Source organism: Bufo bufo, chromosome 1 (assembly GCF_905171765.1).
Source record: "Bufo bufo chromosome 1, aBufBuf1.1, whole genome shotgun sequence".
NCBI lineage: Eukaryota > Metazoa > Chordata > Amphibia > Anura > Bufonidae > Bufo > Bufo bufo.
The window spans coordinates 80,493,899-80,519,831 of record NC_053389.1 but is presented as its reverse complement, the minus strand read 5'-3'; the positions used below and the strand labels follow the sequence as shown (position 1 = coordinate 80,519,831).

Below are 25,933 nucleotides of genomic sequence, written 5' to 3'. Positions count from 1 at the left end.
CTAGACCACATGTCTGTGGTCAGATGTATCTTGGCACGACACTGTGTGCCAGAGATACATTCGCTTGCCGCTGAACGTGGCCATATAGCTCTGGGATGCCCTTCTGGAAAAAATATTTCCTTCCGGGGACCTTCCATTGTGGTGTGCCAATGGCCACAAATTTAAAGGCCTCCGAGTCCACCAGTTTCTATGGCAGTAGTTGGCGTGCTAGCAGTTCTAAGAAGCCAGCGGTCAGCCGTTGAACAAGAGGGTTATCCGGCGCCATCAACTGTTGGGCTTACTGCGACTTATGTGTTGACAGCACAGGCTGCAGATGGCAACACAATTGTTAGCAGCTGACACGTTAAAAACAAACCACACATTGCGGAGCTATGTGCCGATGTCCTGGGAGCGCAAGATGTGACCGTGCATGGTGGACGGCTCGCTCCAGATACATTTGCAGTCTGCTTTTTGCCTCCTGTGCACTGAGAGTTCAGCCTTCTTCTCCTCCTTCTACCCCCTATCTGATGCTCTTTTTTTCCCTCTGAACTCCCCTCCTCTTCCTCTCTTGTGGCCACCCACGTGACATCCATCGACACGTTATCAATGTCACCATCACCACCACTGACATTAGAGATCTCGGAGTAGGCAGAAACAGCGTGGACCATCCTCCTTTGGCTGATCTGGGTACTGTCGTCAGACCGCTGGGTGGCAGCCATTGCTACCTCCTCTTCCTGATTCGATGCCATGAATAGCTGCGCATCGGTAAGGTCTGGGAATGGATGGGAAAATAATTCCTCTAACTCGAGTGGAGGGACTATAGTGGTGGTGGTGACTTTGGGGGTGCAGATAGCAGAGAGTGAAGAGGGTGCAGATACAGAGGATGAGGAGGGTGCAGAAGCGGAAGCCTGTATGAGCTACTCAACCAACTCTGGTGTGTCCTATGATGTAATCGCATGCACCTTCTCCAACTTCGCACTTAGGCTCCGGCCTGGTGCACCTGCCCGACCCCTACCACCCCTGCGGAATGGCCTGCCTCTTCCTCTGCCTGTCATTTTCAAAATGACCCCATGACAAAGTACCTTCAGAAGAGCAGTATTTGTGGAAGCAGGTATATTGCAGACCTCAATCAATATATTGTGGGAGCCGGTTTATCAATCCCCTCTATCAGTATTTTGTGGAAACAGGTATATAGAACCGATTAATGAGTATTTGCTAGAAGCTGGTATATCAAACCCCTTAATCAATATTTAGTGGAAGCCGGTGTATGGCAGGCCTCAATCAATATTTGGTGGAAGCCGGTATATCTATCCCCTCTATCAGTATTTTGTGGAAACAGGTGTATAGAACCCCTTAATGAATATTTGCTGGAAGCTGGCATATCAAACCCCTTAATCAATATTTGGTGGAAGCTGTTGTATCGCAGGCCTCAATCAATATTTGGTGGAAGCCGGTATATCAATCCCCTCTATCAGTATTTTGTGGAAACAGGTATATAGAACCGCTTAATCAGTATTTGCTGGAAGCTAAAATATCAAACCCCTAATCAATATTTGGTGAAAGCTGGTGTATGGCAGGCCTCAATCAATATTTGGTGGAAGCCGGTATATCTATCCCCTCTATCAGCATTTTGTGGAAACAGGTGTATAGAATCCCTTAATGAGTATTTGCTGGAAGCCGGTATATCAAACTCCTTAATCAATATTTGGTGGAAGCCTGTGTATCACAGGCCTTAATCAATATTCTGTGGAAGCTGGTGTATCACACCCCTAAATCAGTATTTTGTGGAAGCTGGTATATCGCACCCCTTAATCAGTTTTTTTTGGGGGGCAACAGGTATATCACACCAGTTTCAATTAGTTATTCCAATAGTGTTTGTCTCTCTATCTAGTTGCGGTATCTCAGCAGAACTGCACGCAGCTACTGCACCATACAAATGCACTATAATATACTTTCTATGTTAAAAGGTATATTATAGGTATATCACACCCCTCAATCAGTCTTTTTTTGGGGGGCAACAGGTACAGTATATCACACCAGTTGCAATTAGTTATTCCAATAGCGTTTGTCCCTCTATCTAGCTGCAGTATCGCAGCAGAACCACACACAACTGCTGCACAGTACAAATGCACTATATTATGTTAGAAAGTATATTATAAGTATATCGCACCCCTCAGTATGTCACACCTATCGATAGCACACCTATACCAGTCCTTAAAGGGACTTCTGCGGCCCTATTAGCTAGCGTTTGGTGTCTCTATACTCTCTAACAGTCTGTCTATTGCTCCACACAGCAACCTCTCCCTACACTGGCAAAAAACAGAATGTAAAATGGCAGCCAGATCGGGTTTATTTATAGGGTAGGGGAGTGTTCATGTGCTAAAACATCTAAATTGGCTGTCCTGTCCCACCTGATCGATGTGTCATGGGTCAAAGTTCGGCGCTATGCAAAAAAATATGGCACGCGTGAATATCATGTGAATTCCGCCATATGTTTGCATGTTCGGCAAATCGCGAACGAGCAAAGTTCGCCGCAAAATGATCGCCAGGTGAACCGAAAGGCCATCTCTAATCATTAATAAATTTTATTATAGATATTATCTTATCTATCATTAATAATTTTGTATAAATGCTATATTATTTATAAAATAACAATAAATCATTAGGTATAACATATAATAATCAGACAATAACACAAAATCTGTAAGCCAAAAGCCATATGTAGATGCCAACAACCTATCTATGAGACAGGTATAGTCAGCATACCTTACAACTGCAGCTTTGTGCACTATGAGGCATGCAAAACCAGCTTTCTACTTTTTGAATAAAAGTAGCTTTTATTAGCAATCAGTCGTCAATACAAAACATACATTATACTGCGACGCAGAGCAGGCTTAAACACAGTACAATAAATACTTGCACAGAAAACAATTTGTGCATGGGCGTAGAGCACAGATCCTGTGCTGTGCACCACACACAGCACCACACTAACATTTTAACATCAATCAGTAGGCATCGGACAAGTGGTAGGGGACAGGGGTGGGGAAGTGGGGAATGGGAAGGGAGTCACAGGCCCGAAGCTTTTTTTAAAAGACAGACACACTGGGAGAGGAGGGAAGGAGAGGGGTTTTAATCCTCTTCTTCGTCGACGTCCGGACTGTCCATGATGGAGTAGTCTCTGAGCAGGCTGAGAACCAGCCTGCGGCAGTCCTGGACGGACATTCTCTCCCAGTTCATCACTAGGCATTTCCTGGCAAACCACACAGCATCCTTAAAACTGTTCATAAGGCGCCAGGCCTCCTGGATAGCCTCATCCGAATGGGTCCCATGGAATAGTCCATAAAGCACAGCGGTGTGCTTCCGGCTGCTTCTGGGACTAATGTCTGTGAGTTCATTTTCCAGGGCCTCCAACAAGGCCTGCGCAAATGGGCATTGCCAAAAGAGGTGCACCTGGGGCAGTACCTGGTGTTGCATAGTCCACGGGCATGCATGAAAGTTCTCAGGGACAGGCCTCCCTGAATGGACATACATGCCAGATCTTTGTGCCCATTGGTTAACCTGCTAGAAGCCACGTTCTTCCGCATAGTCTCAACAGTGGCAGCAGGGAGCCCTGGAATAGACTCCATTAAGTCTTTTGCTCGGATCAGCTTGTAGATAGTCTTTGGTTTCCACAAAAGTCGGGCTTCAGTCCATCCAGCTGGTGTTCCCTTTCAAACTTGAGAAGGTACTGGTAATACCAGGGGATATCCCAGTTGTAGGGGTAGAAGCTGTCCCACTTGTCCAACCCAGCCTCCTCCAGAGAGGCAGGAGAAAGAAACGAGACACGGACCGGCCCGCCAAGCCATCGTCTTTCGCTGTCAAAGTCCTGCGAATTCTGTCGCACACAAAAGCTGCCCGCAGCAGAGTAGGGCTGTCTGGAACTCCTTTCCCACCCTTGTAGGGCTCTTTGTACATGACCGGGCATTTTACTCTGTTCATTTTGGAGCCCCAGATGAAGCGGAAGACAGTCCTCGTAATGGCCTGCCACACGGTGATGTGAGGAGGCCAGGCTTGCTGTGTACTGAAGAACCAGCAGGATCTTGTTCCAAGAGTCTTCCCTTTGATGGTGAGTTGCCTGAGGCTCCACAGTCCGATTTTTTGATCGACCTTTGCTAAACGATCTTGCCATGACTTCAGGGCTGCTCCTTCCTTCCCGAACCAGACTCCCAGGATCTTGATGAAGTCCGGCTGAATGGAGAAAGGGAAGGGGGCAGAGGAAGTCAGGGCCTGCTCCTCAAACAGCATGGCTTCCGACTTCCCACAGTTGACCAGACATCTCCTTTAATCGGTACTTGGTTCGGCTGTTAAATACTGTATGTTTTGAGTACTCATCACTACGCTGCAACGCTGTAACTTCCGAGACCACATACAGTGTAATGAAAACTCCACTTCAGTTTCCTGCAAACCCTAAAAAGGACTAGCCCACTTCTGCCCAAAAGGGGGCAGAACAATATGGTAAGTTTCATTCTGACTAAAGATCTCTGCCAGGTACACTGCCACCTGCTGGACAACCAGGCACATTGCATGAAATACAATACATAACAGTTTCCTAATGACACTTTGCTGGTGGTGGTACAGTTGGTGGTGCAAATCAATACAATGGCGGCAAATCAGCTAATATTAGGAATGTAGTTGAGGTGATGTCCATGGGCCAATACATAGGGAGGTGCTACTTCCTAGTTTAATGGAGTTTATCACTGACAGTCGTGGCCAAAAGTTTTGAGAATTACATAAATATTGGAAATTGGAAAAGTTGCTGCATAAGTTTTTATAATAGCAATTTGCATATACTCCAGAATGTTATGAAGAGTGATCAGATGAATTGCATAGTCCTTCTTTGCCATGAAAATTAACTTAAAGGGTTTCTGTCACCCCACAAAACTCATTTTTTTTTTTTTGGATAGTTAGATTCCTCATAGCGCGATATAGGAGAATATAATGGTCTTACTTACTTTCATGCGGCCGATTCTTTATAAAACGAAGTTTTATAATATGTAAATGAGGGCTCTACCAGCAAGTAGGGCGTCTACTTGCTGGTAGCCGCAGCAGAAAACCGCCCCCTCGCCGTGTTGATTGACAGGGCCAGCCGGGATCTCCTCCTCCGGCCGGCCCTGTCAGTAATTCAAAAATCGCGCGCCTCTGGTCTTTCGGCGCAGGCGCTCTGAGATGAGGAGGCTCGTCTCCTCAGCACTCCCTCAGTGCGCCTGCGCCGATGACATCACCGAAAGAGAAGACGTCATCGGCGCAGGCGCACTGAGGGAGTGCTGAGGAGACGAGCCTCCTCATCTCAGAGCGCCTGCGCCGAATGACCAGAGGCGCGCGATTTTTTGAATTACTGACAGGGCCGGCCGGAGGAGGAGATCATGGCTGGCCCTGTCAATCAACACGGCGAGGGGGCGGTTTTCTGCTGCGGCTACCAGCAAGTAGACGCCCTACTTGCTGGTAGAGCCCTCATTTACATATTATAAAACTTCGTTTTATAAAGAATCGGCCGCATGAAAGTAACTAAGACTATTATATTCTCCTATATCGCGCTATGAGGAATCTAACTATCCAAAAAAAAAAAAATGAGTTTTGTGGGGTGACAGAAACCCTTTAATCCCAAAAAATTGAGGTGAGAATGTTGACGAGCACAAGGCTGGAGATCATTATGTCAGGCTGATTGGGTTAAAATGGCAGACTTGACATGTTAAAAGGAGGGTGATGCTTGAAATCATTGTTCTTCCATTGTTAACCATGGTGACCTGCAAAGAAACGCGTGCAGCCATTGCGTTGCATAAAAATGGCTTCTCAGGCAAGGATATTCTGCCTACTAAGATTGCACCTCAATCAACAATTTATAGGATCATCAAGAACTTCATATAAAGAGGCTCAATTCTTGTTAAGAAGGCTTCAGGGCGTCCAAGAAAGTCCAGCAAGCGCCAGGATCGTCTCCTAAAGAGGATCGGAGTGCCACCAGTGCAGAGCTTGCTCAGGAATGGCAGCAGGCAGGTGTGAGCGCATCTGCACGTACAGTGAGGCGAAGACTTTTGGAAGATGGCCTGGTGTCAAGAAGGCCAGCAAAGAAGCCACTTCTCTCCAAAAAAAACATCAGGGACAGATTGATCTTCTGCAGAAAGTATGGTGAATGGACTGCTGAGGAATGGGGCAAAGTCATATTCTCCGATGAAGCCTCTTTCCGATTGTTTGGGGCATCTGGAAAAAGGCTTGTCCGGAGAAGAAAAGGTGAACGCTAACATCAGTCCTTTATCATGCCAACAGTAAAGCATCCTGAGACCATTCATGTGTGGGGTTGCTTCTCATCCAAGGGAGTGGGCTCACTCACAATTTTTCCCAAAAACACAGCCATGAATAAAGAATGGTACCAAAACACCCTCCAACAGCAACTTCTTCCAACAATCCAACAACAGTTTGGTGAAGAACAATGCATTTTCCAGCACGATGGAGCACCGTGCCATAAGGCAAAAGTGATAACCAAGTGGCTCGGGGACCAAAACGTTGACATTTTGGGTCCATGGCCTGGAAACTCCCCAGATCTTAATCCCATTGAGAACTTGTGGTCAATCCTCAAGAGGCGGGTGGACAAACAGAAACCCACTAATTCTGACAAACACCAAGAAGTGATTATGAAAGAATGGGTTGCTATCAGTCAGGAATTGGCCCAGAAGTTGATTGAGAGCATGCCCAGTCGAATTGCAGAGGTCCTGAAAAAGAAGGGCCAACACTGCAAATACTGACTCTTTGCATAAATGTCATGTAATTGTCGATAAAAGCCTTTGAAACGTATGAAGTGCGTGTAATTATATTTCACTACATCACAGAAACAACTGAAACAAAGATCTAAAAGCAGTTTAGCAGCAAACTTTGTGAAAACTAATATTTGTGTCATTCTCAAAACTTTTGGCCACGACTGTAGAGTTCGGGTTCGTACCGAACTTTAGGATTTTTGGACCCCGGACCCAAACCCGAACATTTCGGTAAAAGTTCGGGTTCGGGTTTGGTATTCGGCGCTTTCTTGGTGCTTTTTGAAAGGCTGCAGAGCAGCCAATCAACTAGCGATTAACTGTCTGACCTTAGAAGCCATCACAGCCATGCCTACTAATGGCATGGCTGTGATTTGCCAGTGTAGCATGTGACCCAGCCTTTATATAAGCTGGAGTCACATAGCGCTGCACGTCACTCTGCTGTTACTAGTGTAGGGAGAGGATGCGGCTGGTGATTTCAGGGAGAGAATAGGAGAGAATCTTTGTTCAAAACATGAATCTAACTCAGCGATCTACATACATTTTGTTGTGTGGTTGCAGGGTTGTGTGGTTTTTATCCTGCCCTGAGCCCAGTGACCGAAAAAAAATAACTTTTATAAGTCAGTTAGGTGTGCTGCGGCAGCGGCCATTTTATGCAAGCTCAGTGCACCAGCACTGCATCTGAGCTTTTGTGACATTGAAATCCAAACTTGAAAAACAGCACTAATAATCTGGCTGTAAAAAAAATCACCCTTTTTTGGCAATATACAACATCTGGTGCATTTGTAGGATTAGTCAGTGTGCAATTTGAGCTAAAAATACAGCCATAATTTTCTGGGATTTTAAAAACACACTTTTTTTCCAAAATACGCAATTTTTCTGGCCTTGCAGCATCAAGACGTCTGAAATTCCAGGGTAATATACTGCTGTCATATTCAGTTATTAATCAAATACCCATTTTTGCCACAAATCTTTAATTGCAGCCTAGTGTGGGTCAGGGCGTGTGAGATACACCCTTTAAATACAGGGCTTCTATTCAGGTATTTGAAATACAGCCATTTTGTGCACAAATCTTTTATTGCGGCCTAGTGTGGGTCAGCGCGTGTGAGATACACTCTTTATATACAGGGGTTATATTCTTCAATTAATAAAACACCCTTTTTTGGGCAAAATACACAATTGTTGCGCCCTTGCAGCATCAAGACGTTTGAAATTCCAGGGTTATATACTGCTGTCATATTCAGTTATTAAACAAACACCCGTTTGGGCAAAAATAAAATTATTTGTCAGCCTTTGCTGCAGATGTCATTGTGAGATACATCCTTTATATATTTGGGTTATATTCAGTTATTTGAAATACAGCCATTTTTGGCACAAATCTTTAATTGCGGCCTACTGTGCGTCAAGGCGTGTGATATACACCCTGTATATACAGGGGTTATATTCTTCTATTAATAAAACACCCTTTTTTGGGCAAAATGCACAATTGTTGCGCCTTTGCAGCATCAAGACGTTTGAAATTCCAGGGTTATATACTGCTGTCATATTCAGTTATTAAACACCTGTTTGGGCAAAAAATAATTTTTTGACAGCCTTTGCTGCAGATGTCATTGTGAGACACACCCTTTATATATTTGGGTTATATTCAGATATTTGAAATACAGCCATTTTGGGCATAAATCTTTAATTGCGGCCTAGTGTGGGTCAGGGCATGTGAGATATACCCTGTAAATACAGGGGTTTTATTCTTTTATTAATAAAACACCTTTTTTTTGTGCAAAATACACAATTTTTCAGGCCTTTCAGCATCAAGAAGTTTGAAATTCCAGGGTTATATACTGCTGTCATATTGAGTTAATAAGCAAACACCCGTTTGGGCAAAAAAAAAAATTTTGGCAGCCTTTGCTGCAGATGTCATTGTGAGACACACCCTTTATATATTTGGGTTATATTCAGATATTTTAAATACAGCCATTTTGTGCACAAATCTGTAATTGCGGCCTAGTGTGGGTCAGGGCATGTGAGATACACCCTTTAAATACAGGGCTTCTATTCAGATATTTTAAATACAGCCATTTTGTGCACAAATCTTTAATTGCGGCCTAGTGTGGGTCAGGGCATCTGAGATACACTCTTTATATACAGGGGTCTTATTCTTCTATTAATAAAACACCCTTTTTTGGGCAAAAAAAACAATTGTTGCGCCCTTGCAGCATCAAGACGTTTGAAATTCCAGGGTTATATACTGCTGTGATAGTCAGTTATTAAACAAACACCCGTTTGGGCAATAAAAATTCAATAAAATTAAAACCAAAAACCAGTGTTGGCTACCTCGTCCTCCTCCACCGCCGCTTCCACCTACATCGCTACGTCCACTGCCTCCTCAAACTCCTACTCCATATGGAACTCCACCGCATAAATCCATTTTTTATTTATTTTTATTTGTACGTATTTTATTTTATGTCATTTTACTACTTTGTCAGTTAAATTTTATGGTGAAAGTCACCAATTTTTGGGTGCGATGTACCACTGCTATACCTATTAGACCGGTAAAAAAAAATTAAAAAATTGTCAGTTACATTTTCTGCTGAAATTCACCAATTTTTGGGTGTGAAGTACCACTGCTATACCTATTAGACCGGTAAAAAAAAAAAAATATGTCAGTTACATTTTCAGTTGAAATTCAACAGTTTTTGGGTGTGATATACCACTGCTATACCTAGTAGACTGCTAAAAAAAAAATAATAATTGTCAGTTACATTTTCTGGTGAATTCAGAAGAGAGATGCAAAGGAGACAGCGGCTCTCACCAATTCCAAGATAAAACGTCCAGTTTATTAGGCTTCTATAAAATAGGGTACAGGCAGGTCTGTGCACATAGGTCAAATGGAGGTACGGCTACAGCTGTTTCACGCTAGGAGCGCTTCATCATGCCTTTCATGCTGTGGAGGTGAGTGACCGACCTATAAAGGTCAGGTCAGGCCACTCCCCCCACCGCATCACATAGAGGAACACAGTGTTAACTCATTCAATACTCTATTACACCAAAAAATCACAGTGTGTCAAACAAAAACAAATAAATCATTCCTATCATTAAAACCTGATGGTCCCATCGCTTCTGTCTTAATGATCCATAATGCTTCTCTCTTTAGGAGAAGCTTTTTTCTGTCTCCGCCGCGAGGCGGTAATTTCACTATTTCTAGATCTGCAATCTGTAGGAGGTCCTCGCGGTTTTGGTGCGATTCTTTCATATGTTGGATTAATCTAGTGGCTCCAATTTCTGTTTTAAAGCTGTACTTGTGCTCTCTAAAACGAACGAAAAGGGGTCTGAAAGTTTTTCCAATATAAAATTGGCCGCAGGGGCAGAAAAGAGCATAAACTACAAAGGTGGACCTACAATTAATGAAGTCCCTCACTCTGTGTTTTATGGCTCCAATATTTAAATGTGCGCCTCTCCGCATCTGTTCACACATGGAGCAGTGTCCACACCTGAAATTGCCCTCAGGGACAGCGTTCAAGCCAATTTTTGTTCACATTACATTTAAACTGGCTCTGTGTGATCATGCTCCCTATGGTTCTGCTTCGTCTGAAGCCCACCACAGGTCTGCTAGCCACTTTTTCTTGAAGGGTGGGATCCCTTTGTAAAATGTGCCAGTTTTTTAATATGGCATTTTTTATTTGCTGCGCCATGGGTGAAAAATCAAATGTGAACACTGATCTGCTAGGAACCGTGTCGGAGACGTGATTTTTTAATTCTTGTGGCTCTATATTTCTGTGCCTGCGGATAGATTTCAGATCAAAGTCACCTGCAGATCTTTTATCTGCAGATTTACGGAAGGCTTGATCAATGCTGGATTCTGAGTAACCCCTTTCTAGAAACCTCGTTTTCATTATTTTAGATTGTTTTAAAAACTCGATATCGCTAGATATGATCCTAAATAAACGGGAAAATTGACTGTAGGGGAGGGCAGAAGTCACATGTGGGGGGTGGAAACTATTGAAGTGCAATAATGCATTGGTGGAGGTGGGTTTCCAGAATATGGTGGTTTCCAGGGAACCCTCTACCACCTTCACCAAGACATTCAGAAACTCCAATTCTGAGGAATTGATTTTGCTGGTAAACAGCATATTCATATAGTTTTCGCGGTTTAGGTAATCCACAAAGGCTGCAAAGCTTTCCTCATTGCCTGCCCAAACGATGAACACGTCATCGATATATCTAAAAAATGCCTTGATATATCTGTCAAAGGGATTTTTGACTGAAAACACAAATTTAGATTCAAAATGTGCTAAAAATAAATTTGCAAAGGTACATGCAATGGGGGTCCCCATTGCTGTACCAGACTGTTGATAGTACCACAAATCATTAAATAAGAAAGCGTTGTGTGTAAGTATGAAGGAAAGGGAGTCTGTGATAAAATCCACAAGAATATCACTTTTGCCCATATACCTCAATTGTTCTCCAATCACTTCTACCCCGAGTTTCTGAGGAATTCTGGTGTACAAGCTTTCAACATCAATAGATGCTAAAAGGAATTCCTCATGCCATTCTATCTCTTTTATTGCTGTCAAAAAGTCACTGGTATCCCTCAAAAAAGAGGGTATCCCTTCCAACAAAGGGCGCAATAACCAATCGAGATATTGGGATAATGGCTCGGTGACCGAGCCAATCCCTGCTACGATTGGGTGCCCGGGGGGTTTTACCAGTGACTTATGAATTTTAGGTAGATGATACCAGACAGGTTTGATTGGGAATTGAGGATATCGTTTTTCGGCAATTTTATTAGTGAGGGCTCCCTGTGCTACATACCTCCACAACAAGGATCTTAACTGTTGTTGGTATTTAAAAGTGGGATTAGTTTTCAGTCGGACATATGTATTTTTATCATTAAGTTGCCTATAGGCTTCTTCTACATATAGGGATTTATACATGATGACGATCTTTCCACCCTTGTCGGCCAGTTTGGTTATTAATTCTTTGTTACTAATAAGCCAATTCATCGCGCAGTGTTCACCGCTAGTTAGATTGCTTTTATTTTTAGGATAGTAAATCGCTTTAATATCCTGGATAACCTGTCTCTGGAACAGATCCAGAGTACTGCCGGCCGGCAAGGGTGGAGTGAAAGTCGAGCCTATACCTCCCTTAAAGGTCTCAGGATAGGGTATTTCTTCAGGGGTGTGATCTAGACTGCAACCCTGCAATTCTAAGAGTGTGTTTACCACCTGTTTATCTGTATGATCTAATTGTGGCCCCACCTGAAAACCTAAAGGGCCAATGATAGGGGATTCTAGCTCTTTAACCTCTGGTGTGGATACATTTTTTTCACAAAACCATCTGAATAAATTCAATTTTCTAATAGATCTAAATAAATCAACCTCAAAATTGGCTGGGTCAACATCCTTTACCAAACTGAAATTCAAACCTTTTGACAAAAAAGATAGGCAATCAGCATCAAGGGTTACATTGGTTAAATTAACAACATTATAGCCAATAGGTAAGTCCTGTACGGGACCCACATCTAAGATTAATTCCTCCACCCCACTTGTTTCCTCTTGAAACCCCCCCTGTATGCACCCCCTCTTTTTCTTTGTCTTTGATCTTCCTCTGCTGGTGTGTTTTCTACCGTGGTAAGCGGTCGCGATTGTCCGTTTGGGGATTCATGATCTGCATTCTGCGGCATTTTTGTGGCTTGATCCTCTGAAGCACTTGAATCCGAGTCTGTGGTCCAGTAGTCTTTGGATCGCCGGTTTATTTTGTATTTGCGTTTTTGTATGCGTTTCTGTGTGCCCCAAGAGAAGATTTTATTTTGTTCATAATCTGCTTTATCGCGTAAAAACTTAGCTTTCTTTTTTTCTTTTGTATCCGATTGAATGGGAATCAAGCGTTTCTCTAGCTTATTCAAAAAGGTTTTCATTTGGGACTCAGTCCTTCTAGATTTCAATTCTGCTTTCGCTTTAATGATCTCCATAGTTAGCTCTTTATATGCTTTTTCGTTCTGGGAGAGCACTAGTTCCATGAGCCTGAATGAGTTTTCCAATTGTATAGCATTCCAGGAGCCCAGGAATGCATCATTATCATGAAATTGAGAGGGTTCTTTATAAACACATAATCCTCTAGGCACCCTCCCATGGGTGACATAAGATTGCAAAGAGTTAATAGTCCAGAATAAGCGAACTTCTTTTTCAGACAGTTTGATGACTCTGGATTCAAGCGATTTAAGAGACATGACTTCTAAAATGTCTTTGTTGTTACATTGTGCAAAAAACAGACCTGCGTCTATACGACCCTGATTGATAGCTGAGACCCAGGAAACCCACCTCCACCAATGCATTATTGCACTTCAATAGTTTCCACCCCCCACATGTGACTTCTGACCTCCTCTACAGTCAATTTTCCCGTTTAAATAGGATCATATCTAGCGATATCGAGTTTTTAAAACAATCTAAAATAATGAAAACGAGGTTTCTAGAAATGGGTTACTCAGAATCCAGCATTGATCAAGCCTTCCGTAAATCTGCAGATAAAAGATCTGCAGGTGACTTTGATCTGAAATCTATCCGCAGGCACAGAAATATAGAGCCACAAGAATTAAAAAATCCCGTCTCCGACACGGTTCCTAGCAAATCAGTGTTCACATTTGATTTTTCACCCATGGCGCAGCAAATAAAAAATGCCATATTAAAAAACTGGCACATTTTACAAAGGGATGAAAATATAATCATATAAATCACAGAAAAAATGCACCAAACGGATATGCCACTAACTATACTGGCTAGTCATAAATGCAGATATTAAAAGCTGAGACTTTTGCCAATATATTCCTGTCAGGAAAATATCGGAGCCCATCATGCACCACGTCACGGTCACTCAGCATGGCAAGGGGTCCTACCACTAAGCTACCTATGGTGTGAACAAGGTCATACGTAGATAAAACCAAAGTTGAGTTGTTTGGAAGAAACACACATCACTATGTGTGGAGAAAAAGAGGCACAGCACACCAACATCAAAACCTCATCCAAATTGTAAAGTATGGTGGTGGGGGCATCATGGTTTGGGGCTGCTTTTCTGCGTCAGGGCCTGGACGGATTGCTATCATAGAAGGAAAAATGAATTCCTAAGTTTATCAAGATATTTTGCAGGAGAACTAAAGGCCATCTGTCCACCAGCTGAAGCTTAACAGAAGATGGGTGTTGCAACAGGACAACGACCCAAAGCATAGAAGTAAATCAACAACAGAATAGCTTAAACAGAAGAAAATACGCCTTCTGGAGTGGCCCAGTCAGAGTCCTGACCTCAACCCGATTTAGATGCTGTGGCATGACCTCAAGAAAGCGATTCACACCAGACATCCCAAGAATATCGCTGAACTGAAACAGTTCTGTAAAAGAGGAATGGTCAAGAATTACTCCTGACCGTTGTGCACGTCTGATCTGCAACTACAGGAAACGTTTGGTTGAAGTTATTGCTGCCAAAGGAGGTTCAACCAGTTATTAAATCCAAGGGTTCACATACTTTTTCCACCTGCACTGTGAATGTTTACATGGTGTGTTCAAAAGACATGGTAACATTAATTCTTTGTGTGTTATTAGTTTAAGCAGACTGTGATTGTCTATTGTTGTGACTTAGATGAAGATCAGATCACATTTTATGACCAATTTGTGCAGAAATCCATATCATTCCAAAGGGTTCACATACTTTTTCTTGCAACTGTAGGTGACAGGAACATAAATTTAAGAAAATCGTCAATTACATTGTCAGGTGACGTTTTTCAAATTTTGCCGGATAGAAACCCCTGCTCTGCATAGTTGACAAGGAATAAAATTTAATAAATTCTTCATTAATTAATGCGCGCCACATCCTTTCATTCAATGCTTAAGCTTTAAAAAGTTGTCCCACTTTTATGCTTTAATAATTTGTCCCATAATTCCGCTCTACATTTTTAAATTTGAAAAAAAATTGGATTTGGTCTCTCTTTCTCAGATATCAAATTGGATCGTGAACATCACGGGAACGTGCGACATGGTGGGGCAGTAAGTATGCACACGCCTATACAAACTGACTGACAGGGTCAGCCCCTGCAACTTGGGCACATGGCCTGAGCTTGCCCTTTACGCCTTGGAGGTGCTGGCCTACCCTGCAGCCAGTGTATAGAACGTGTGTTTAGCACGACTGGAGGGGGGTTATCACAGGTTATATTTCCCAATGTTTTGGGGTGTACCCTGATTTAAAAAATTAACATAAATTTAAACCAAAAAGCAGTGTAGGCTACCTCCTCCTCCGCCACTTCCACCTACACTGCCACATCTACCGCCTCCTCAACCTCCTACTCCATATGAATCTCGTCCTCCTAGATCAAGATAATTTATTTTTATTTTTACGTATTTTATGTTATTTAAAGTCATTTCCCTATCCACATTTGTTTGCAGAGCACTTGCCATGCTCTTAACAAATTTTTGATGCCATTTGCATCCCTCTAGGCCTTTTCATTACATTTTTACAGCCATTTTAGTGCTCAAAAGTTCGGGTCCCCATTGTCAAGGGTTGACAATTTATGATCTGCACTGTTTATTCGTCATCACATTATTATTACAGGTATGATTACAATGACAGATAACATCTGCATATAGATAACACAGGGTCACACCATTCACAATAGGTGATGATCACAGCCCATCTCCTCCCCCTCCCTGCACAATGGCCTAATGATCTCTGCACATGCATCAGGCAGCCTCACCCCAGGGCCCTCTCTATAACCCTTCCCAGGTGTAGGAATGACGAGTGGTGTAGTGCAGCCTAAATGTTACTTTATGTGTGTCACGGGGCTCCTACCTGGATATGACTGGACCCCAGGCTTTGGCTCCAAAGAAATAAATTGGGGGAATAATTGAGGGATTTGATGAGTTGAGCCCAGAACTTGAGATTAAGTTCAATGGCAGCTTTACTTTGAATAAACGTTTCTTCAAACAGTTTGCAGGCTTTGTCTTGGTTCCAAGAGGCTTTAGCATTAAACTGGCAGGCAAACTCAACTCTGTTCTATCCTTCTCTCACTAAGCTGTACTGACAAGCTGACTTGGCAACTTGGCTTATTCTTTAGGCTGCACTTCACTTTTTAGTCAGACTTATCTTTAGCCAAGGAATAGGTTAGAATCCTGGCAGCTCAATCATGTAGTCTCAACCAGCACAAACCAGAACTGCCCTGCCTCCTTCTGGTAGCAGGTAGAGAAATAGCTTAGTCGCACACTGCTGTTGGTATACCGTATGAAATTCTAGGAGTCGGGTTCCCACCCCATCAATCAATTTGTAGAAAAAATTCCAGAAATATCACAAACAAACATAGCTTATGTGATCATTCGTGTTGTTTTATTGAATCTGCAGCTGGAGTTACGTTTCGGCCAATTAGGCCTTTAACAATTTGGTGCCACTGAGGGATAGTAGGAAGATATGGTGGTCAGCACTCAGGAAGAAAACGTGCAGTCCACACGTTTGTTCTACAAATTTCTACTGGTAGCAAGCAGGACTGGCCCACCTCTGCCCAAAGGGACAGAAAATGGAATGGTGAGTTACATTCTATCTAGGTATAGCTCTGCCGTGTTTGCTGCCACCTGCTGGTGAACCAGGCAAATTACATGAACAGTTACACAACATTATTAGGAATGCACAGTTTTGAGGGACCTGGAAATAAATATATAGGTGACACACAGGTTAGACCATAAAAGATAGTAGCAAGGTGCAGAAGTGGTAACACCACTCTGCGGTGTTAAACACAGGCCACAGAGCACAGCCACAATGTCCATAGATGTCAATGAACATTTTCTGTTTATTGAGCCTTATGGCAGGAGTTTAAACCGACAACAGGAAGCCCATGTGAAGGCACCGTATATGGCCCTTTTGCTCTCTAATAAAATAGAAATTGGGAGCTATGATAATCATGACCTCAGCTAATACCTGCATCCCCAAAAAATGTTAGAAAGCGGCTGTCCCGCTTTAAGGTGGTAGTGAGACCCCTTAACTACTGAGCAGGTTGGACCAATGGCATGTCCACCCCTGCCTTATGGCCCACATGGATGCTGGTAAAGCAGATCTCAAAATGCTGTTAACAGCTGCTGCAAAAAAAGTGACCAACTTAATCTGGAGTACTATGCACCAGGTAAGGATAATTGTGGCTGTAAAAGTTTCCACTGGAAAGGCAGACAATTTCAATGGATTATCTCGAAAAACTTTTCAGCAAGAATTTGAACAGAATTTGTAACAAAATGAGATAATAGAGTTAAGCCATATGTTAAGGTTTGTTGATGCAATTTCTGAAACCAGGAGTGGATTCAAAAAATAAAATTAGTATCTGTTCTTTATACCTTCTCTCCCTTTTAGATTAAAACCAGATTTTTTTCTTCAAAAACAGCATTAAAAAACTCTAAAATGTGGCAGCATCTTTATATTTACAGGAGACTATTGGTGTATTTGATTGCTACAATGTATCTGATGTGCATTTGGTAAAAATATCATTATGCAATCAGGTCTATTTCTGAAGCATCGATCAGAGAATCTGAGGACCCATCACCATGGCCGCCCGTTCTTCGTCTCAGCAAACCTACATTGATGAATTTAACCCCAAGGATTTCTTACATTCATACTACGTGGCCAGGGAAGGAGTGCATTTTAGAGAATGGATCGATTTTGCATTACAAAATCTACATGAAACTTTCACTAAAGGTAATTTCATTTAATTAAAATGGTTCATTTATACAGTGGGCAAACTCTGCATCCTATAACCCCATTCCGTCTATGGCATTGCCGTAAGCAGCCGAGCTCAACATTAGAGATGAGAGATTCGGATCTGAATAAACATAAAGAATCTCTGATCTAGAAATAAACCTCTGATTACAGCTCAGTGCTCTGGAAAATCCCTTCTGTCTCCACCACTGCTCTCACACTGCCAGTTACTGTGATTAATACCCTGCACTTTGCTATTTTATTACTTCAATATACCTGTTTTTGTCCCAGATTGACAAACTTCACTACTGGTTTATGACTCCTCATGACTGGGTTGCTACTTACTATATACAGGTGAAATGCGAAAAATTAGAATATCGTGAAAAGTTCATTTATTTCAGTAATGCAACTTAAAAGGTGAAACTAACATATGTGATAGACTCATTACATGCAAAGCGAGATATTTCAAGCCTTTATTTGTTATAATTTGGATGATTATGGCTTACAGCTTATGAAACCCCAAAGTCTCAATTTTGAGGTACCCTTTGCTCATGGGGTATGGATTAATTAGCTGACTAGAGTGAGACACTTTGAGCCTAGAATATTGAACCTTTTCACAAAATTCTAATTTAAAGATACATTAATGCAATTCCTTTTAATTTGCATTACTGAAATAAATGGACTTTTGCACAATATTCTAATTTTTCGAGTTTCACCTGTACAGTATATTACTGTTACTGTTAATATGATACTACTGTTTTTCTGTTAAAGTAAAAGTTTTTTCAGTTCACAAACCATTGATCTGCAAAATACAGACACCTTCCATGTGCACCCCTAATTTTTCTCACTACCATCACTACAATTGACTGTTATTGTCCGCAATACAGACAAGAATAGGTTTTGTTTGTATTGTTTTATAGTTTTTGGAATGGATGCAGACAGCACAAGGATGTTTTTTTTTTTTTTTTTTGCAGACCCATAGAAATTAAAGGGTCTGTGCAATCTGCAAAATATGCTGATCAGACACAATATACGGCCATGAGCATGAGGCTTCACCCATGAAGTACGAGAGAAGCCACCAACCTATTGTACCTTTTATAGACTGTAATCACTTAAAGTGACAGTGAGCACCAAGCTTCCTGTGTCTCTTGATCAAAAATAAAGTTTATTGTTTACATCAGGAAGTTTCTATGACATACCAGTGGGCAAAACTATGTGAGCGCCCAAGCATCACTCGCATGTGTGCATGTTGAAGCACTCATTATAAAACCCAATTTTTAGCATGGCTGGGAAGATGTGATGACATAGATGTCCTGCGTCGTGTCCTCCTCCCCTCCTCCAACCTCACCACCTGGCGCGGAGCAAGCTAAGTGCTCGAGGTATGCTCTACAATCGACCGGTATTTCGTTGTCTCATGGCTGGATGACGACCCTGGTGCCTTTGGGTTTCTCCTATCCTCTCTGTCCTGGGCTGTCGGTGGATCTCCAGGTGCCCTAGCCTCATGTCCTCTTCTCCTTGTGTGTTTTGCCTGCCACCCTTCTGTGTCCAGGAAACCCTCCGTGTTCTCCCCGCGGATCTCCAAGTATTGCCTGTTTTTCCTCCATCTGCTGAATCCCCTGTTTTTGCCCTCTGTGCTGTCTTCTGCTGACTGGAGTAGGACCCGTGATGGAATCTCGTGCTGCTACCTTTCAGTGAACCGCTGCGCTTTTCCTGGTTGTGATATGAAACCTGGTGAGACAAGCCGTGACTGTGCCTATTTTTTATATTTTTTTTTCCTTTTTTTTCTTGGTTTCCTGCTCTTAGTGAATGCTCCCTTTATTAGATCTCTCTCTCCTGGTGCCCTGTCTGCTCAAAACAATAAAACATTCTTGAACCTGAAAAAAATCTCCCTGAGTAATATTAAATTACTGGTCTGGTGGAAGCAGTAAGGTGGTGACAAGATCAATCAGGGGGTAATCAGAGAGCAAAGGGAAGAGAAGAGGGAAAGGGGGTTAAAAAAAAAAGAGAAGAGGGGAGAGAAGAAAAAGATTAACAGAGGAGAGGGAAGGAGGGAGTGAAGAAAAAAAGAGAAAAATGGGCCCTAAGCAAAATAGGTGATCAGCGGGATGTCTGATCCCAATGTAAAAAGAAAACGCTTCACCTAGAGTGGAAGAATTAGCGGATGATTACCCATAGGAGGAGGGGGAGGAGACAGTTGATACCAGCTATTGTTTGCTTAGTTGAAACTCATTTCACTGAGGAAACGGTCAGGCGGATCGATAGGGGATGGGCCAGACAGATGAATCACTCCACTTTTTCTAGTTATTCTAGAGGAGTGACAGTATTAGTCCACAATCAGTTCAACTTTGTCTGCTGGGCATCCTCTATTGACAAGCAAGGTAGATTTGTATTTCTCTATGGCAAATTTGCCGGTACTTTATGTATTCTGGCTTTTATTTATATACCTCCACAATTTTCCTTTTATGCACTTAATTGTCTGCTAACTTTTATGGACCAATGGCCTGAATGTCCCTTGATAGTTAATGGGGACTTTAATTCTGTCATTAATCCAGAAACTGATAGGATCTCAATCGAAGAAGTTACCTATAGCCAGGCACAAGGATCCCCCCTGGCACGATTCTGTTTGGAATCAGGCTTTATAGATGTATGGGGTTACTTAGGGAAGGGGAAAAGAGATGCAATGGCCTGGATACGTGTACTCTGACGTCACTTTAATGCAGTGGCCGGGTCAGGTGTATAATAGTCTGTATTTGTTTGTGATGCCAATTGCAGCGTGTGCAGGGTACTATCCCAGGGCCCTTCCAAGGTGTTATAACGCACGTCCCAGGTCAGGAATGCCAGAGTGGTGTAATGGCTTATAGTGTCTCTCTAGAGTAGTGGGAATTGTGTCACTGTGTCTCCTACCTGGGTACGGCTGGACTCCTGGCTCACTTGCAATAAATTTGAATGTAGTGATAGTAGGAGTAATAGAGGAACTCTGCTGCAGAAATGATGTCCAGACCTTTAGATTAAGTTCAAACGTTTCTTTACTGAAGATAACTTGCATCCAAGCAATACAGTCCCTGACAAAAGTCTTGTCGCTTGTGTACAAATTGACCTGAAGTGCCGCTAAAATATATTTCTAATCAAGATTTTGTTACAAGAAATGGGTCATTTTAATCCCAACAGCTTTTGTAATGTTTCAGTGCAAAACGAAACTGACAAAAAGTATTCTAATATTCACAGCTTGGTAAAGGCCATTGAGTAAATTTTTGCCAAAACATAAGTGTTGTTGCCTTGTCATATGAGCTTCACCTATGATTAATAATGGATCAATTAGGTCTCAGGTGTGTATAAAAAGAACCCCAGTACACTAGACCTTCACATCAACTGCAACTAGACCTCTGCAAACATGCCTAAGATTCACCCGGAGACTAAAGTGTTGATTATCAAGAGGCTGAAGACCAGATCCACTGCTGATGTGGCAGACACCTTCAATGTGTCTCAGCGTCAAGTTCAGAGGATAAAAAAAAGATTTGAAGAGACTGGAGACGTTTTGGACAAGGCCAGGTCAGGCCGACCCCGCAAGACAACTGCTCGAGAGGACCGTTTGTTGGCTCGAAAATCCAAAGCCAGCCCATTTTCCACTGCAGCAGAGCTCCACGAGACCTGGTCACCTGAAGTCCCTGTGTCAACCAGAACAGTTTGTCGGATTCTGTCTCGAAATGGCCTCCATGGTCGAATCAGTGCCCATAAGCCAGCACTAAACAAAAGACAATTGAAAAAACATGTGGCATTTGCCAAGGGCCACAGCCTGCTAAAAGGATGGACGCTGGAAAAGTGTCAGAAGGTGGATTTTTCAGATGAATCTTCTGTTGAATTACACCACAGTCGCCGCAAATATTGCAGGAGACCTACTGGAACCCGCATGGAGCCGAGATTTACCCAGAAAACTGTGAAGTTTGGTGGAGGCAAAATCATGGTCTGGGGTTACATCCAGTATGGGGGTGTGCGAGGGATCTGCAGGGTGGAAGGCAACATCAATAGTCTAAAATACCAAGAAATCTTAGCTACCTCTTATATTCCCAACCATAAAAAAGGCCAAATTCTGCAGCAGGATGGTGCTCCATCGCATACTTCCATCTCCACATCAAAGTTCCTTAAGGCGAAGAAGATCAAGATGCTCCAGGATTGGCCAGCCCAGTCACCAGACATGAACATCATTGAGCATATGTGGTGTAGGATGAAAGAGGAAGCATGGAAGACGAAACCAAAGAATATTGATGAACTCTGGGAGGCATGCAAGTTTTCTTTGCTATTCCTGAGGAGGGAGGCCGGGAGGACGGACAGGCGGTGCGTCACTCACTACGTCACACGCCCGTGCCGCCTGCTTCATTCATAAAGTGGGCGGCGCAGGCGCATGATGTAGTGAGTGACGCGCCGCCGCCCGCCATCCTGGCCTGCTTCCTCCCTCCTCTCTGCTACAGAACTTAATGTAGTAATACAGCTGGATTACACTTAATTATTATATCTTAACAATGCAGGGGGCCGGTGCATTAGAATACAGGGACTGCACCGGTCCCCGCTGTCATTCCTAATCCAGATGCCGGCCCCCAGGCCCTCCTCCCTCTGTTGATACACCCGCCCATCGCGCTGTGCAGCATGGCGGCGGATATCCAGATTCGTCGGATTCGAATTTGACTAAATTACGTTGGGATTCGAGTCCACGAATCCCATAAGATTCGAGGGATTCGTGGATTCGACGAATTCATGATCCCACCTCTAATTATATCAGATGACAATATAACGGCTCCTAGAAGATATTAGCAGGTTAGAGGCGTGTAGTAACACAACTCTGGGGTGCTACAGAGCCTATTCTTTTTTTTTTTTAAACTCGATTTATTAAAAAAGAATAAGACAAGTATGGCATACACATGACGTCATGATGACCCACGCAAGGGTCAATTAGAAATGCAGGTACAGTACATTCACATAGGTACACTGACATATAGCTGGAGTCGCATACGTGAGATTACATGACATTGGCTGGGATGATACAAGTTCCATACATCACAGCTAAACATTAGAGGTAACATCACATCCCCACAAAATTTCACTTGATGGGGTAAAGGATCCTTTAAGGGCCGTCAGCTGTCGAGTGCAGATGCGAAGTATGCAAAGTGATTGGAGATGCGCACCAAACTCCCCACACCTTGCCCCAGACAAAGGCAGTTATCAAAGCGTGAATGCGCTTAAAGAAACCTCGGGGGACCGGAGTACACGCGTGGGATAACAGGTACAGACCTTTGGGCAGAAGCACCATCTTCACCAGATTCAGTCTTCCCATTACTGACAATGGGAGGGATTCCCATGTTTTTAATTTTATCTTGAAACGTGGATTCTAAGGGTTCAATATTCAATACGTAGGAGAGTTGGGGTTCTTTGGTGATTATCACTCCTAAGTACTTAAATCTATCAACTACAGGCAGATTATAATGGCACTCCGGCCAATCATGTATCGATAGGGGCATAATGGCTGACTTGCCCCAATTTATGTGTAGTCCAGAGCATTGCCCAAAGCACTCTATGATTTCAATCGCTCTCGGGAGAGTCATTTCCGGATCTGACATAAACAGGATCAAGTCATCTGCATACAACCCTATTCTATCCTCTCTGCCTCCCACACACACCCCTTTGTAGATTCGATCCTGTCTAAATCTGATGGCCAAGTGCTCTATTGCTATTGCGAACAACAGAGGCGAGAGCGGGCATCCTTGCCTTGTACCTCTATGTAAAGAAAGCCTGTCAGAATATGAACCATTAAGCTGAATACACGCAGTGGGATTCCTGTACAGAATGTCTATCCATCTAGTGAAATTGGGACCAAAGCCAAAGCTCCTCAGCACAGCTACTAAGAAGGGCCATTCTAGAGAGTCAAAAGCTTTAGCCGTATCCAGAGAGGCTAGTGCCCACCTTGCTTTCTCGGCAACTCCCACCTGTGCAATCACTTGAGCTCTCCTAATGTTGTCTGAAGTGGATCTCCCAGGCATAAAGCCAGATTGATCAGAATGAATCACAGATGTGATCACCTTGTTTAATCTGTTGGCTAAAATCCTACTTAGGATTTTATAGTCCAAGTTCAAAAGAGAAATTGGATGATAAGATCCGCAGTCCAACGGATCCTTGCCGGGTTTTAAAATTACCACAATGGAAGCATCGTACATAGAATCCGGCAAGGAGCCGCGGGAGTGCGCCGCCCTGTACACCTTCAACAGTTGTGGACTCAAGCTCTCCCCATATCTAGAGTATACCTCCACCGACATGCCATCCGGGCCAGGAGCCTTCCCTACCGGTAGATCCTTAATAGCCCGTTCCACTTCCTTTAAAGTAATATCCTCCTCCATAATGCCCCTGTCTAGATCGCCCAGCCGAGGATAGGACACTTCACTGAGGTACCTCTCTAATTCCTGCCCTGAGTAGGTAACCGCCGACTTGTATAGGTCTTTATAAAAGTTCTGAAAGCATTTCAGTATGTCTTGCACCGACTCCACTATTCGCCCATTAACCTCTCGTATGCGGAGTACTGGTGGAGCCATAGTGTTGGTACGTGCGATGTGCGCAAATAACTTCCCTGTCTGATTACCTGTTTCAAACGCCTGTTGCTTAAGGAAAAAGAGTTTCCTCTTGCTGTTTTCTTCCAAATATAACATGTACTGCCTCCCTCTAGACATCCACTCCACTCTGTGCTCCTCAGTAGGAGACTCAATGAACGCCTTCTCAGCCTCCCTGCAGCTAGCATGTAAGTCATCCTCTTTACGCTGCGAATCTCTCTTAACATACGATATGGAGGACTTAAGACAGCCTCTGAAGTATGCCTTCATTGTCTCCCACAACAGCAGGGCATCGGTAGAGTCGCCCTGAGCCTCGAAAAACATGCTTAGCTGATCAGGGATTCTGTAATTTAAACCGAACAGGGTAAGCCAAAAAGGATGTATGCGCATTTTACTGCCCATACTCATATAATCAGACATGGCCAATTCCGCCAGTACTGGGGCATGGTCAGAGGGCCCTTGCGGTCCAAGGCAGATAACCACCAGGTCAGTATACACTATGGAGTTACCGAATAAGTAGTCTATTCTAGACAGGGCTCCTCTGGCTGGGGTGAAACAGGAGTACTCCCTAGTGTGTGGATTCCTGGCTCTCCACATATCTATCCATCCCATCTCTTGGGAAATTCTAGCAAGGACCGTGCTCTCCTCTCCTGACCCACCCCTGTCGGCCCTGCAGCTAAACCTGTCTAGATCCTCCCTCATCACTTGGTTGAAATCTCCCATACATAAGAAACGGGCAGTGGGATAGTTGACTATGAAGCCCACGACTGCTTGCAGCAGGGAGAGAGATGCAGGAGGTGAGTTATACAAATTAACAATCACATAGGGAACACAGTCAATATGAGCATATATGAAAATGTACTGTCCCCCTGGGTCCACAGCTGAATGATGAATCTCGCACCTGAGGCTTCTATGAAACAGCAGGGCGACTCCTCTGGAGTGAGAGCTGCCGTAGGCATTAAACAAGTGTTGGGCCCAGGGCTTTTTTAACCTGTTTCCCGTTTCCGGGGTGAGATGAGTCTCTTGAAGGCCCAGAATATGTGGATTAAAGGACCGAATCTGGGAGAACACCGCTATCCTCTTTTTAGGATCACCCAGCCCTCTCACATTCCATGACATCACTCTCAAGGGGGCCATGGTAACACTAGTATTGAATCAAGGACATATATCCACCCATGTAGCACGTGTGCCTGCAGTTCAGTCATAAGGACTACATGGGACAGTTGCTCCCCTGCTATTATCATGAAGAAAGTTGGCCATACTTGAGACATGTAAGCTTGAGTATGCAGTAACATAACACATAACAGTAACATTGATAACCTGAACGCGTCGGGTCCAGAACCGACAAACTTGGTGGTCCTTAACTCGGGGACCTGCATGGTGTAGATAGGTGTTGTAACCATACAGGTAGTGCTCCCCCCCCTCATTACAGCTGAGGTATGAAAAACTGCTAGTATTGATACATGACATTGGGACAAATTGATATAACATCCGCTATTATACTCAGATAAGCCCCTGAGGATTAAGTGTGCAGTCCCAGGAGGCCAACTAGATTGGACGACATTCCTAAAACATGGCCGGGACACACTGTATCACATAGCAAACATCATCAAAGTCAGGGGGTCTTCAGACAAGTCCCATCCGAAACAGACATGAGGGGATGGTTAATACTTGCTGTGTGCCGACGGTGAATAGGTCAGCGCGGTGGAGGACGCGCAGATCTCCTCGAGGCCCAGTCCTCAGCCTCCCTGGGGTCACTAAAGAAAACGGTTTTCTCGCCATCTATGACCCTGAGGCGGGCCGGGTAGGCCATAGAGTACTGTAGATTTTGTTTCCGGAGGCGGCGTCTAACCGCAACAAATGTGGCTCTCC

The 25,933-nt window shown here is 43.4% G+C and overlaps 1 protein-coding gene across 1 annotated transcript in view; it reads left to right on the top strand.

The window, feature by feature from the left end:
• Nucleotides 1-25,933, top strand: part of LOC120996652 (nicotinamide N-methyltransferase-like) — a 177,858-nt gene that overhangs the window by 16,301 nt on the left and 135,624 nt on the right. Inside the window, exon 2 of the mRNA XM_040426769.1 lies at nt 17,276-17,471. Coding sequence (XP_040282703.1) covers nt 17,321-17,471 — 151 coding nt within the window. The 5' untranslated portion in view covers nt 17,276-17,320. The remainder of the gene's footprint in view (nt 1-17,275; nt 17,472-25,933) is intronic.